General features: G+C 32.1%; 1 protein-coding gene and 1 pseudogene across 1 annotated transcript in view; both read left to right on the top strand.

The window, feature by feature from the left end:
- Positions 1 to 549: 549 nt before the first annotated feature.
- LOC142229162 (S-phase kinase-associated protein 1 pseudogene) lies at positions 550 to 1,170 on the top strand (annotated as a pseudogene).
- Positions 1,171 to 5,168: 3,998 nt separating this feature from the next.
- Tlk (Tousled-like kinase) overlaps positions 5,169 to 14,330 on the top strand; it is a 493,920-nt gene continuing 484,758 nt past the window's right edge. Inside the window, exon 1 of the mRNA XM_075299460.1 lies at positions 5,169 to 5,573. Coding sequence (XP_075155575.1) covers positions 5,502 to 5,573 — 72 coding nt within the window. The 5' untranslated portion in view covers positions 5,169 to 5,501. The remainder of the gene's footprint in view (positions 5,574 to 14,330) is intronic.

Below are 14,330 nucleotides of genomic sequence, written 5' to 3'. Positions count from 1 at the left end.
CAGATCACTCTGGACCACGGTTGCCAGAAAAAATTTTTTGACAAAAGTTACTATAGAAATAAAATGTTGACAAAAAATTTCTATAAAAAACAAAAAACAAAATTTTCTATAGAAATAAAAACAAAACTTTCTATAGAAATAAAATGTTGACACAATTTTCTATAGAAATAAAATTTTGACACAAATTTCTATAGAAATAAAACTTTGACAAATCTTCTATAGAAATAAAATTTTGACATAGTTTTCGATAGAAATAACATTTTGATGAAAATTTTCAATAGAAATAAAATTTTGCCAAAATTTTCTTAGAAATAAAATTTTGCAAAAATTTTCTATAGAAATAAAATTTTGCAAAAATTTCTATAGAAATAAGATTTTGAGAATATTTTCTATAGAAATAAAATTTTGACAAAATTATCCATAGAAATAAAATTTTGATATATATATATTTGTGAATGAGTGACGAGGGCCTTGTGTTGTAGAGATGACAAATTCCCCACTGGGATCCTATACCACAGCCATAATGCAGAGTAAAAATATTTCTAATAACCACAACCTCTATCATTTTCTAAATAAAAACATAAAATTTAAATAATGAATAGTCGATATTTTTGCTCTTAAATGTAGTCTTAAACAAAAGTTCCCAGATAAAATGCCCAACATTAAATTGAAGACATCCGATGATGAAATTTTTGACATCGATGTGGAAATATTGAAATGTTCTGGAACTATTCAAAATCGTTTGATAGATTGTGGAATTACAAATATAGATAGTCAAATCATAGATCTTCCTAAAGTCAATGGGAGAGTATTTCGCAAAATTTTAGATTGGGCCAAATATCATAAAGACGATCCTGAACCATCAGAGGCTAATGAGAGCGGAGAACTGCGTACAGATGATATTTCACCATGGGATTTGGAATTTCTTAACGTTGATCAATATACCTTATTTGAATTGATTGTAGCTGCAAATTATTTGGACATCAAAGGTCTTTTTGATACATTATGCAAAACTATGGCGAATCTCATAAGGGGTAAACAACGTGGAGAAATTCGAAAATTTTTTCGAATTAAGAAAGACTATACACCATTCGAAGAGGAACAAGTGCGTAAGCTATATGAGTGGTGAGAATGAAATCGATCATTTGAAATAATAAAATATAGACAAAAGTCGATTTGTTTTTATTTTGATGGATTAGAGGTTGGGAGTATAACTGTAGGTTAAATTAATAAATGGCAAATGCCTTAAAAGGGGTCGTGTAAGTCAGTACAAAAGGATTTAAATATATTGGTAAGAAATATTGGGAAATTGATTTGTGTTTGGCCTAGAGGTGTGCGCGTGACACGAAATTCTCGTGACACGCGTGAATCACGTGAGTCGTGAAGAAAATCCAAAGCAACTCCCGTGAATGTGCGTGAATGGGACTAAAATAAATATGTCGTGCGAGAGCGTGCGTGAGAAATAAAATCGCGCTCACGAAGGTTAGGTTAGGTTAGGTTAGGTGGCAGCCTGATAGGCTCACTTAGTCTATTCAGTCCATTGTGATACCACATTGGTGAACTTCTCTTTTATCACTGAGTGCTGCCCGTTAAGCTCAATGACATGGGACATGACATGTTAAGCTCAATGACATGGGACCTCCTTTTTATAGCCGAGTCCGAACGGCGTTCCACATTGCAGTGAAACCACTTAGGGAAGTGGGTTCTGAAACCCTCAGAAATGTCACCAGCATTACTGAGGTGGGATAATCCACCGCTGAAAAACTTTTTGGTGTTCGGTCGAAGCAGGAATCGAACCCATGACCTTGTGTATGCAAGGCGGGCATGCTAACCATTGCACCACGGTGGCTTCCATGAAAATAATCAAGATTTAATTCACACTAGTATGTTAACTGAAATTAATTTAGCTCTCGAACTGTATTCTATTTTTGAATTTTGTTACCTTTGCTGATTTCCTTTGGAAAGTATCGTAAGTCTCGTGAATTTGTCGTGAATCACGTGAATTGTCGTGAATCGTGTGTGAAGGTGAGTCTTTAAAAGTAGTTTGTGCGTGAGCGTGCATGAGTACTTGTTTTCATTTCGTGAATATGCGTTAAGGTGGAATTGCATACCATGCGGTCATGCGTGCGTACGTTATATGCTATTGTCAAAAAAAGTTAAAATGTTGGAACTACAATTATTTGAGTTACACGACAAAAGTAACGTATGCATATGACGCATAAAGTTGACGAAAGGTTGAATTACACACCATGCGTCAATCCGTGTGTTGATGGAAGGGTTGATTTTTTTCTGTTTGCGGCAGACTTTTCGAGCTTTTGATTTCAAAGAGAAATTTCAACTCTTCAATCATCGCACGCATTGTACGCATTGAACGCATGGTATGTAATTCTACCTGAACTTTTAACTTTACAATGCGTCGGGTGGGTTGACAACATGTAAACAAATCAAGAAAGTAAAAACAATTTAAAATATGGACGAGAAATTATTGATTGAAGTTAAAATACATAAAGTCCTATGCTATAAAACGTGCGTGGAATACAAAAACATAACAAAAAGCGCAGAGGCAAGGAATGTAAACAGCAAATTCATTGGTGCTCCGACGCATGCTGTGTAACTCAATTGAAGAATCGTATTCGTCAACGCATTCGAATACAACGTACGCACGCATGACCGCATGGTATGTAATTCCACCTTTAGTGGGATTGACTACCACACGTATCGTGCGTGAATAAATATTTTGCTTCGTGAATGTGCGTGAGTGTGAGTGAAATTTCAGTCCCGCGCACACCTCTAGTTTGGCCTATTCCTAAAACCTGCACTGATGACATGCCTAAGGAAAATTTTTATCAGTTAAAATCTCGCTTTTATACGAATGCAAATCCCGAAAAAGCAAGATTTCGACCCTAGTGTGAACGTAGTACAACGCTGATCAACAACATTTTATTTATAAGAATAATTTTTAGTTTTGTATAAAAACACTACTATTATTTAAATGTCAATAAGGTATTTATTGCTATTGGCAACCCTAATGAAGCTAAGCTTTTTTTATAGCAATGTGGCCACTTGCACGCCTGACTATGGATTGTCAAATTTTCGAGAGAACTTTAATTAATATCGCTTAATTATGATGTTTGTCTTTGGGCAAAGTAAAGTGCGAAAGTAAACAAAATATTGTACAATTAAATCTAAATCAATTTAATAAAAAAACATTCCGAAACGCAAGGCATAGTATATGCCAAATAGTGAGAAATAAATTCAATAGACGAATGCCGAAAAGCAATGTTAGAGACAATCAACAAATAGACGTCGCGAAAATAAACGCAAAGAGCAAAAGTGAAACTGAAAATGCCAATGCGGGTGTAATGTAATGCAAAAGGAAACGACAAATTGAAGCAGTCCATGATTTGTAAAATAGTGCAAAAATAAATTACAATAAAAGACACCAAGTGCCCTTAACGTATGCCCACACTATAGCATCATAATGGCACAACAACAACAACAATAATCATAATTGTGCCGACAATAAAAGGGATGTGTTGTTGCGGTGCTTCTATGCCAATTTGGAAGTGTTGGTAAAAGCAATCAGAATATGTGTTGATTCAAATTAGAAAAAAAAAACAAATCGAAAGAGAAGGTCGCGTGTTTTTGACAAGTGCGTAAAAGAGTGAGAGAAAGTGTGTATGTGTGTGCTGTATATTAAGAGAATAAAATGCCGATTTGTTTACATTTTTCAACTGACATATGCATAGACCTTATAATACATAGATGGGCCATGGGTGTCAAACTATGTTTGACAGTTCCGAAGATTAACAGCCTATTTCTGATATCCGAACGAAAGCAATTGCGAACGAACGGCAGTCACTCACTTTCGTCTAGATTTGGGTTTCTCTAACTTCCTTTCGTTCGTTCGCATGGCTTACGTTACTGTCAAATGCTAGCATTACCAGATCTCAATTATTTCAATTTCCTGAAAAAGTCCCATACATTTTAAAAATAATTTTCCATAAAATTCAATCTGGCATCGCCGTTCATTTGGCAAACATTTCCCGCTTTTGATATTTGGTTTAGCTCAATAATTTTTTTTAACAAATTAGCCCGTGTAGAGAGATAAGGATTTGTATTTCCATATTTCTACAATAATTACAGTTCAGTTGTCCTTTTAATGAGTGTTTCATTCGAAATGTATGTGTTTGCTCGTGTTAGACTTTCCCTTAAACGGTCTCTATGGCGGTTATAAAGAAAAAATAGATCGCTATAATTAACTTTTATCACATATTTACAATAAAAGCTTTAATAAATTTATCAATTATTAAGTTTTTCCTATTTATAAATGCCTTTTTCCACAAAACGAAAGGTCTTTACCAAGTGAGTGGTTTTGACATTTCAGTTCGTCAAAATGCGAACGGATCGAGTTAGAGAAACCCAATTTTAGAGCTTACGTTACGTCTTCGTTCGCATTGACTTTCGTTTCGATTTTCGTTTAGATATCCCTTAGAGAAACCAAAATCAGCTGTTTTTCGTTTTGTATGCGAACGAAGACTAGAATTCGGATAGCAGAAATAGGCTGTAAGAATCATAGTCCTTGTAATACATAGATGAGCCCATAGACCTTATAATACATAGATGATCCACTATTCTCTTTAACAAAAAATGTGTCAGTTCCAAAAATTAATTTTCTGACATTTCATTTTGATTTTTTCGTAAAGAGTCAGTCCCAAACATTATTATCGTGCATTTGCTTTTGTGTTGTTGGTAAAGAGCAATGCTGCTCAAAATTAAATTTCGTATTTTCGCGGGTTTGGCACAATTTTTTGTTCAAATATCAACTTTTAATATATTAATTTATTTATAAATCATCTGTTGCACCATAAACGTTCTTATTTTGTGTAAAATTGACAAACTACAAAAAGGAAAACGAAAGAGATTGTAAGCGTGCTCTTATTTTTCTCGTTTATTCTTAATCTTCGGAACTGTCAAACATAGTTTGACACACATGGATCATCTATGTATTATAAGGTCTATGTTCGGAACTGTCAAACATAGTTTGACACCCTTGGCTCATCTATGTATTATAAGGTCTATGTTCTTAATCTTCGGAACTGTCAAACATAGTTTGACACCCATGGCTCATCTATGTATTATAAGGTCTACGTGTCTTTTATATTAAGAGAATAAAATGCCGATTTGTTTACATTTTGCAACTGACATATGCATATGAGAGAGAAGTGCAAAAGTGTTACCAGACTTTTGAACTGAACTGAAATGAAGAATAAATCAAATTAAAAATTTTTGCAAAATATTATCCCCCCCTTGACGCATGCTACAGGTGTCAGTGTTGCCATATGGTACATGTTTAATTGGTAGTAGACAACAAAGATAAATAGTAACGTATATTTAAATTTTGTGAAAAAATATAATTTTACGAAACTAAAAAGAGTAATTGGACAACCTGCTGATTTTCTTTATTAGTGAAATATATTCTATAGCATCGTTACCCCATAATGGATCATTTTCAGCCTGCATTGGACCCTCGCAAGCAGGAGCTGCTGGAAGCACGTTTTATTGGAGCAAGGGTAAGTACAAACACCCTGCAATACTTTATTAAATTTTATACTCTAAACGACAATGGATCGGGTTCAAATTTGATCTCAGAAATATATGTTTTAAACGTCCAGTCACTCAAATTTTATTTGAGGGCAAGATGGGTTCACAAAAGTCCAATGGAAAGTGCGTGAGATAGCTAAGACGACAGGAATTTTAAAAGATCCATCATTTCATAGCTGTTTTTGACTCTGTTTAAAAGGAATACGTGGGAGTTTCCGTATGATTTTTTGACAATCGATGGTGATACACGCCTTAGACAACAAAAATGAAAATACTGGATTGTAATCGGTAAACGAGCTTCGGAAAGGTAATCACAAACGGGATTCAAATCTGCTATCTGAAGAATGATAAATTTATTACTGAATAAAAACATTTCTCTTTTTTATCATGATAACACAACGGCTCACATCACCCGTCCCACATCAATGCCAAATTATTTTGTGGCATTGAGGCATCAATGAAACAGATGAGAACATTTTTTTTTGAAAAATGTATTTCCCAAATGTCATGATGGCATATTAATATTTTAAATTTATGACAAATTTGGCCAAAAATATGGAAGGAAGGAAGGAAATATGGTTAGCATGCCCGCCTTGCATACAAAGACATATGGGTTCGACACAAACGCCAAAACGCCGTGGGTTTATCCACTCCCAGTAAGTCTGGTGACATTCAGAGTGTCACAATGGACTGTATAGTCTAAGTGATCCTAGAAAGAAATAGCTGCCTCTATACCAAATCTAAGCTAAGATATTCTGCTTATTCTGGCATTTTTTTCATAAAAAAATTTTCAAACATTTCTTAAAAATTTTTGTGCGAAATTATTATTTAATTCGGGGATAATTGGGGGCAATAGCATCCCAATTTGGGAACAATATTCAGAATCAAATCAAATGCAGTCTCTTGAAAATGGCTTTTTCTGAACTACTTGAGTTATGAACAGATTATGGGGTACATAAACATGCATTGATGATGCGAATGTTTTTTCTTGTCTTGTCTTTGCAAACTCTTCCAAACAGTGTAGTAGGCAGCAAGGGAACTAATAGCGACACGAAATTGAATCAAGTGTACAAGTCCCAGTTAGCTCTCCCATTGAGGAGTGGAGCCCAGGAGAACTGATATGAATACATGCGCAATTAACTTTTCCCTCTTAGCACTGCATGCATTGGGCAAATTTGAAAAAGGAATTTTGATTGACATAAAACAAACCTCAGGAAACACACAAAGTAGTGGAACTACACCAATGTTCTAGCAACGAGTATATGGTATATGGACATTGCGGAAGAACACAAAACCCAACTGCATTACATTATAGCCCACAAACGAATGATGAAAGAGGAATTTGCGATAGTAAAATGGTTGCATAAAATAGACGATGTGAAAAAAACCAAGAAGGCAGACGGAGGCGTCGACTTGATGCCAACTTAGAGCAGCAAAAATTCTGGAAATAAGGGACAGGGCCAAGGTAAACCAATGACAGACTGGTTGTTACACTCGTTGCAGAATTCTGAATATTGCATAGAAGGGCAACCATCAAACCGAGAGACTAGACTGCCGAATGGTCTATCTTCGTGGAATCGTATACGAGTTACCAAACATGAGTGTGTCATGGAGTACATAAAATTAACCCAATTCTCTACAATTTGCTGTGGGAGATTTATCTATCCATGTGTCTGGCGTTTTTGCTACACTGAACGGGAAATAAATTTAAGAACGTGATGAGAGGGTGCCATTACGAATAATTGGTGTAAATTTTGTTTCAATTTATAGGAAAATAGGTAAAATTTTTTTCTGAAACAAAAACAAAGTATTATAAATGAAAATTAGGTGGATGAATAAAAAAACAAGTATATACAGCACTAAGTTCGGCCGGGCCGAATCTTAAATACCCACCACCATGAACCAAATATTAGGGTTTCCTTTGAAATTTCAGGAGGGCTTGAGGACTTGAGGACACTTCCCGAAGATAAATTTAAAGATTTCACCTATGAGTACTATATCAGATTTTGGATTTATAAGAACCATTTTTGTTTGAGTTTTAGAGGAATCATTAACTTCTCTTGTAAGTGTGCAAGAAAATTATAATATAACGTCTTGATTTGAAATCTTAAATCTGTAGAAGTAAAATCTGGAAATTTTACATTAAGTTTCAAGCAATTTTCATGATCAGTGCGCCTTCTACACCCTCAAGAAGTGAAGTCGTCTATATGGAGGCATTACCAAATGGACCGATAAAAACTTAATCCGATACACGTTTTTGTGGACCTAAAATACCAGAATATTTACAATTTCAGGCAAATCAGATAAAAACTACGGTTTCTAGAAACCCAAGGAGTTAAATCGGGAGATCGTTCTTATGGGGGCTATATTAAAATATGGACCGATACTCACCATTTAAAAACTGCAGTTTCTATAAGCCCAAGAAGTAAAATCGGGAGATCGGTCTATATGGGGACTATATCAAAACCTGGACCGATATAGCCTATCTTCGAACTTGACCTGCCTGCAGACAAAAGACGAGTTTGTGCAAAATTTCATCACGATTACTTCATTATTGAAGACTGTAGCGTGATTACAACAGACAGACAGACGGACAGACAGACATCGTTATATCGTCTTAGAATTTCTCCCTGATGAAGAATATATATACTTTATATAGTCGGAAATCGATATTTCGATGTGTTACAAACGGAATGACAAACTTATTATACCCCCGACATCATTCTATGGTGGTGGGTATGAAAAACGAGGGCGATTGTTATATTTGTTAGAGTATTTTGGAATAGCTTGAGTGCCACAAAATTTTTAATTTGATTTGTCTGACAGACATAACAAAACATTCTTAGCATCTTTCATAATTTCAATTTCGACGAAATTTCCCAAACAAAATAAATTTCCACGAAATTTCTGAAAGAAAATAATTCTCCACACCATTTTCACCATTTCAAAATTTTGCACTAGAAAGTAAATTTCCACGAAATTTGCAAAATTTCATATAGAAAGTATATTTGCTCAAAATGTCCTATAAGAATCCAATTTCGACGAAATTTCCTATAGAAAGTGAATTGCAACGAAATTTCCTATAGAAAGAAAACTTCAAGGAAATTTCCTATAGAAAGTGAATTTCTACGAATTTTCCTATAAAAAGAAAATTTCGACATGATATCATGTAAGAAAGTAAAATTCGACAACATTTCCTATCGAAAGAAAATTTCGAAAAAATTTCCTATAGAACGAAAATTTCGACAAAATTCCCTATAGAACGAAAATTTCGACGAAATTTCCTATAGAAACAAAATTTCGACGAAATTTCTTATAGAAAGTAAATTTCAACGAGATTTCCTATAGATAGTAAATTTCGACGAAATTTCCTATAGATAGTAAATTTCAACGAAATTTCATATAGAAATAATTTTTTGCCGAAATTTCCTATGGAAAGTAAATTTTGACATAATATCCTATGGAAAGATAATTTCCAATAGAGTTTTCCTATAGTTTCTGTAGAAAGTAAATTTCGACGAAATTTCCTATAGATAGTAAATTTGCTATAGAAAGAAAATTTCGCCGAAATTTGCTATAGAAAGAAATTTTCGACAAAATTTGTTATAGAAAGTAAATTTCAACGAAATTTCCTATCGATAGTACATTTCCATGAAATTTCATATAGAAATAAAATTTTGACGAAATTTCCTATGGAAAGTAAATTTTGATACAATATCCTATGGAAATATAATTTCCAATAGAGATTTCCTATAGATAGTAAATTTCGACGAAATTTTCTATAGAAAGTAAATTTCGACGAAATTTCCTATAGAAAGAAAATTTCGACGAAATTTGCTATAGAAAGTAAATTTCGACAAAATTTGCTACAGAAAGCAAATTTCAACAAAATTTCCTATAGAACGAAAATGCCAACGAAATTTCCTAGAGAACAAAAATATCCACGAAATTTCCTATAAAATGAAAATTTCGACATGATTTCCTATAAGAAAGTAAATTTCGGCAAAATTTCCTACAAAAAGTAAATTTTTTTGAAATTTCCTACATTTCGATGAAATTTCCTATAGAAAGTAAATTTTGACGGAATTTCCTATGGAAAGTAAAATTTCCTATAGAAAGTAAATTTCACAAAATTTTCTTTAGAAAGTAAATTTCGACAAAATTTAATATAGAAAGTAAATTTTGACGTAATTTCCCATAGACGGTAAATTTAGACGGAATATCCGTTAGAAAGTAAATTTCGTCAAATTTTCCTAAAGAAGTTGAAATTTCTTAAAATTTTTTTTTAGAAGTAAATATCGAGAAAATTTCCTATTGAAAGAAAGTTTGAAGAAAATTTCCTATCGAAAGTAAATTTTGACGAAATTTCCTATAGATAGTAAATTTCAACGAAATTTCCGATAGAAACAAAATTTCTACATGACTTCCTATAAGGAAGTAAATTTCGAAGGAATTTCCTTTGGAAAGTAAATTTCGGCGAAATTTCCTATAGAAAGTAAATTTCGGGGAAATTTCCTATAGCAAGTAAATTTCGACAAAATTTCTTATAGAACGAAAATTTCCTATAGAACGAATATTTCGACGAAATTTCCTATAGAATGAACATTTCGAAAAAATTTTCCTATGAAAAAAAAATATGGATGAAATTTCTTCTAGATAGTAAATTTCGACCAAATTTCCTATAGAAAATAAATATCGATGCACTTTCCTTTAGATGGAAAATTTCGGCGAAATGTCCTATAGAAAATATATCGACGAAATTTCCTATAGAAAGTAAATTTCGACAAAATTTTCTATACAAAGTAATTATGGATGAAATTTCCTTTAAAACGAAACTTTGGAGAAAATTTCCTATAGAACGAACATTTCGACGAAATTTCCTTTAGAAAGTAGAATTTGATGAAATTTCCTATTGAAAATAAAAAGCAAACTGAGATATTATTTTCCATTAATAAATAGTTAAGGTAATTTCCTACTAAATGTACTTTGTGATGATTTTTCTATAGGAAAAATTGTAGATGGCTGTGCTTTTGTTTGACAATGCAAATTTCAAGTATTTGTCATTGCCAGACTAAACGCTTCTGATAGTTATTGTTGCATTTTCCTTCTTACGTTCTTGTTGTTGCTAATATGTTTTGCGTGGATGAAAGAAAAGGACCTACTAATGCCATATGCCTAAAGTTTAAAGAGTTTAGATGTATGACTCCTGTACGTTGGTTATGTATGATTGCGCTGCTGTTGTGTTCCCATACTGTAGGGAATGCGTTGATACTAAGGCTCGCGGTTTCTCCTCTTGACGAATGCGCCATCCTGTCGACATAAGCACATTAATACACCCTTTCGTTCTCCGGATGGGTTGTAATAATGAACAATACTTTAGCAACGATGGATGCTAAGTGCTCTGTTCTCACCCCTGAGATGATGCTTTCATTTATTGCCCTCATAGGATAAAAAAATTAGCCACAAGTTTTCGTCTAAAATTTCGTTGAAATTTACTTTTTATAGGAAATTTCGTCGAAATTTACTTTCTATAGGAAATTTCGTCGAAATTTACTTTCTATAGGAAATTTCGTCGAAATTTACTTTCTATAGGAAATTTCGTCGAAATTTACTTTCTATAGGAAATTTCGTCGAAAGTTATTTTCTATAGGATATTTCGTTGTATTTTACTTTCTATAGGAAATTACGTCGAAATTTTCTTTCTATAGGAAATTTCATCAAAATTTACTCTATAGAAAATTTCGTTGAAATGTCCTCCCTATAGGAAATTTTGTTGAAATTTACTGGCTTTAGGAAATTTTGTTGAAATTTACGCTCTATAGAAAATTTTGTCGAAATTTACTTTATTGACGAAATTTCGTCGAAATTAACTTTCTATAGGAAATTTCATCGAAATTTACTTTATATTGAAAATTTCGTCGAAATTTACTTTCTATAGGAAATTACGTCAAAATTTAATTTCTATAGGAAAGTTCGTCGAAATTTACTGCCTTTAGGAAATTTTGTTGAAATTCATGGCCTATAGAAAATGTTGTCGAAATTTACTTTCTATAGCAAATTTCGTCGAAATTTACTCTCTGTATGGAATTTCGTCGAAATTTACTTTCTATAAGAAATTTCGTCGAAATTTAGTCCCTTTAGGAAATTTCGTCAAAATTTACTCCCTATAGGAAATTTTGTCGAAATATACTCCCTATAGGAAATTTCGTCGAAATTTACTTTCTAAAGAAAATTTTGTGAAATTTACTTTCCATAGGAAATTTCGTCGAAAGTTATATTCTATAGGAAATTTTGTTGAAATTTACGCTCCATAGAAAATTTTGTCGACATTTACTTTCTATAGGAAATTTTGTCGAAATTTACTTTAGTTACGAAATTTCGTCGAAATGTACTTTCTATAGGAAATTTCATCGAAATTTACTTTATATTGAAAATTTCGTCGAAATTTACTTTCTATAGGAAATTACGTCAAAATTTAATTTCTATAGGAAAGTTCGTCGAAATTTACTGCCTTTAGGAAATTTTGTTGAAATTCATGCCCTATAGAAAATGTTGTCGAAATTTACTTTCTATAGCAAATTTCGTCGAAATTTACGTTCTATAGGAAATTTCGTCGAAATTTGTTGCCTATAAGAAATTTCGTTGAAATTTACTTTCTATATGAAATTTCGTTGAAAATTAGTTTGTATAGGAAATTTGGTTGCAATTTACTTTCTATAGGAAATTTCGTCGAAATTTACTGCCTATAGGAAATTGTGTCGAAATCTACTTTTTACAGAAAAGATTGTCGAAATTTACTTTCTGTATGAATTTTCGAAATATAAAAAATTTCGAAATATACCATTCAAATTTACTTTCCATAGGAAATTTCGCCGAAATTTACTTTCTAAAGAAAATTTTGTGAAATTTACTTTCTATAGGAAATTTCGTCGAAATTTTCTTTCTATAGGAAATTTCGTCAAAATTTACTGCCTTTAGGAAATTTTGTTGAAATTCATACCCTATAGAAAATGTCGAAATTTACTTTCTATAGGAAATTTCGTTGAAATTTACTTTCTATAGGAAATTTCGTCGAAATTTACTGCCTATAGGAAATTGTGTCGAAATCTACTTTTTACAGAAAAGATTGTCGAAATTTACTTTCTGTATGAGTTTTCGAAATATAAAAAATTTCGAAATATACCATTCAAAATTTACTTTCTATAGGAAATTTCGCCGAAATTTACTTTCCAAAGAAAATTTTGTGAAATTTACTTTCTATAGGAAATTTCATCGAAATTTACTTTATATTGAAAAGTTCGTCGAAATTTACTTTCTATAGGAAATTACGTCAAAATTTAATTTCTATAGGAAATTTCGTCGAAATTTACTGCCTTTAGGAAATTTTGTTGAGATTCATGCCCTATAGAAAATGTTGTCGAAATTTACATTCTATAGGAAATTTCGTTGAAATTTACTTTCTATAGGAAATTTCGTCGAAATTTACTGCCTATAGGAAATTTCGTCGAAATCTACTTTTTACGGAAAAGATTGTCGAAATTTACTTTCTATATGAATTTTCGAAATATAAAAAATTTCGAAATATACCATTCAAAATTTACTTTCTATAGGAAATTTCGCCGAAATTTACTTTCTATAGGAAATTTCGTCAAAATTTACTCTATAGGAAATTTTGTTGAAATGTCCTCCCTATAGGAAATTTTGTCGAAATTTACTGGCTTTAGGAAGTTTTGTTGAAATTTACGCTCTAAAGAAAATTTGTCGAAATTTACTTTATTTACGAAATTGCTATAGGAAATTACGTCAAAATTTAATGTCTATAGGAAATTTCGTCGAAATTTACTGCCTTTTGGAAATTTTGTTGAAATTCACGCACTATAAAAAATTTTGTCGAAATTTACTTTCTATATCAAATTTCGTCGAAATTTACTGCCTATAGGAAATTGTGTCGAAATCTACTTTTTACAGAAAAGTTTGTCGAAATTTACTTTCTACAAGAAATTTTGTCGAAATTTTCTTTCTCTAAGAAATTTTTTTACTGGCTTTAGGAAATTTCGTCGAAATTTATTTTCTATAGGGAATTTCGTCGAGTAAGAGAGAGTTTCCTTTCTATAGGAAATTTTGTCGAAATTTACTTTCTATAGGAAATTTTGCCGAAATTAACTTTATATAAGAAATTTATTTTCTATAGAAAATTTCGTCGAAATTTACTTTAATTTCTATTGGAAATTTCGTCGAAATTCACTTCCCAAAGGACATTTTGTACAAATTTACTCTCTATACGAAATTTTGTCGATATTTACTATCTATAGGAAATTTCGTTGAAAATTACTTTCTATAGGAAATTTCGCCGAAATTAAATTTATATAAGAAATTTATTTTCTAAAGAAAAGAAAATTTCGTCGAAATGTACTTTCTATAGGAAATTTATTTTTATTTAAGAAATTTTGTTTAATTTTCTTTTGAACGTTTCACGGGCTTTTACATTTCAACTCTTTAACGGGGGACCTACTCTCACAGCATCCCCTTAACCAACCTTAAGTTGATTGACATTCGTTAGCAGTACAACATCCTCAATTCGTTGCACTTCAAAGCTCTGTTTTATTAAAATTCAGTACAATGCAAGTAGGAAATCCGGCAAACTTTTGTTGCGAATCAACGCCGAAAAAAAAAAAACTTCTCCTATACACATCACTGCAATACTCACATATACATACAAACCGATT

This window comes from Haematobia irritans, chromosome 3 (genome assembly GCF_050003625.1).
Source record: "Haematobia irritans isolate KBUSLIRL chromosome 3, ASM5000362v1, whole genome shotgun sequence".
Classification (NCBI taxonomy): domain Eukaryota; kingdom Metazoa; phylum Arthropoda; class Insecta; order Diptera; family Muscidae; genus Haematobia; species Haematobia irritans.
This window is presented reverse-complemented; position numbering and strand designations above follow the sequence as displayed.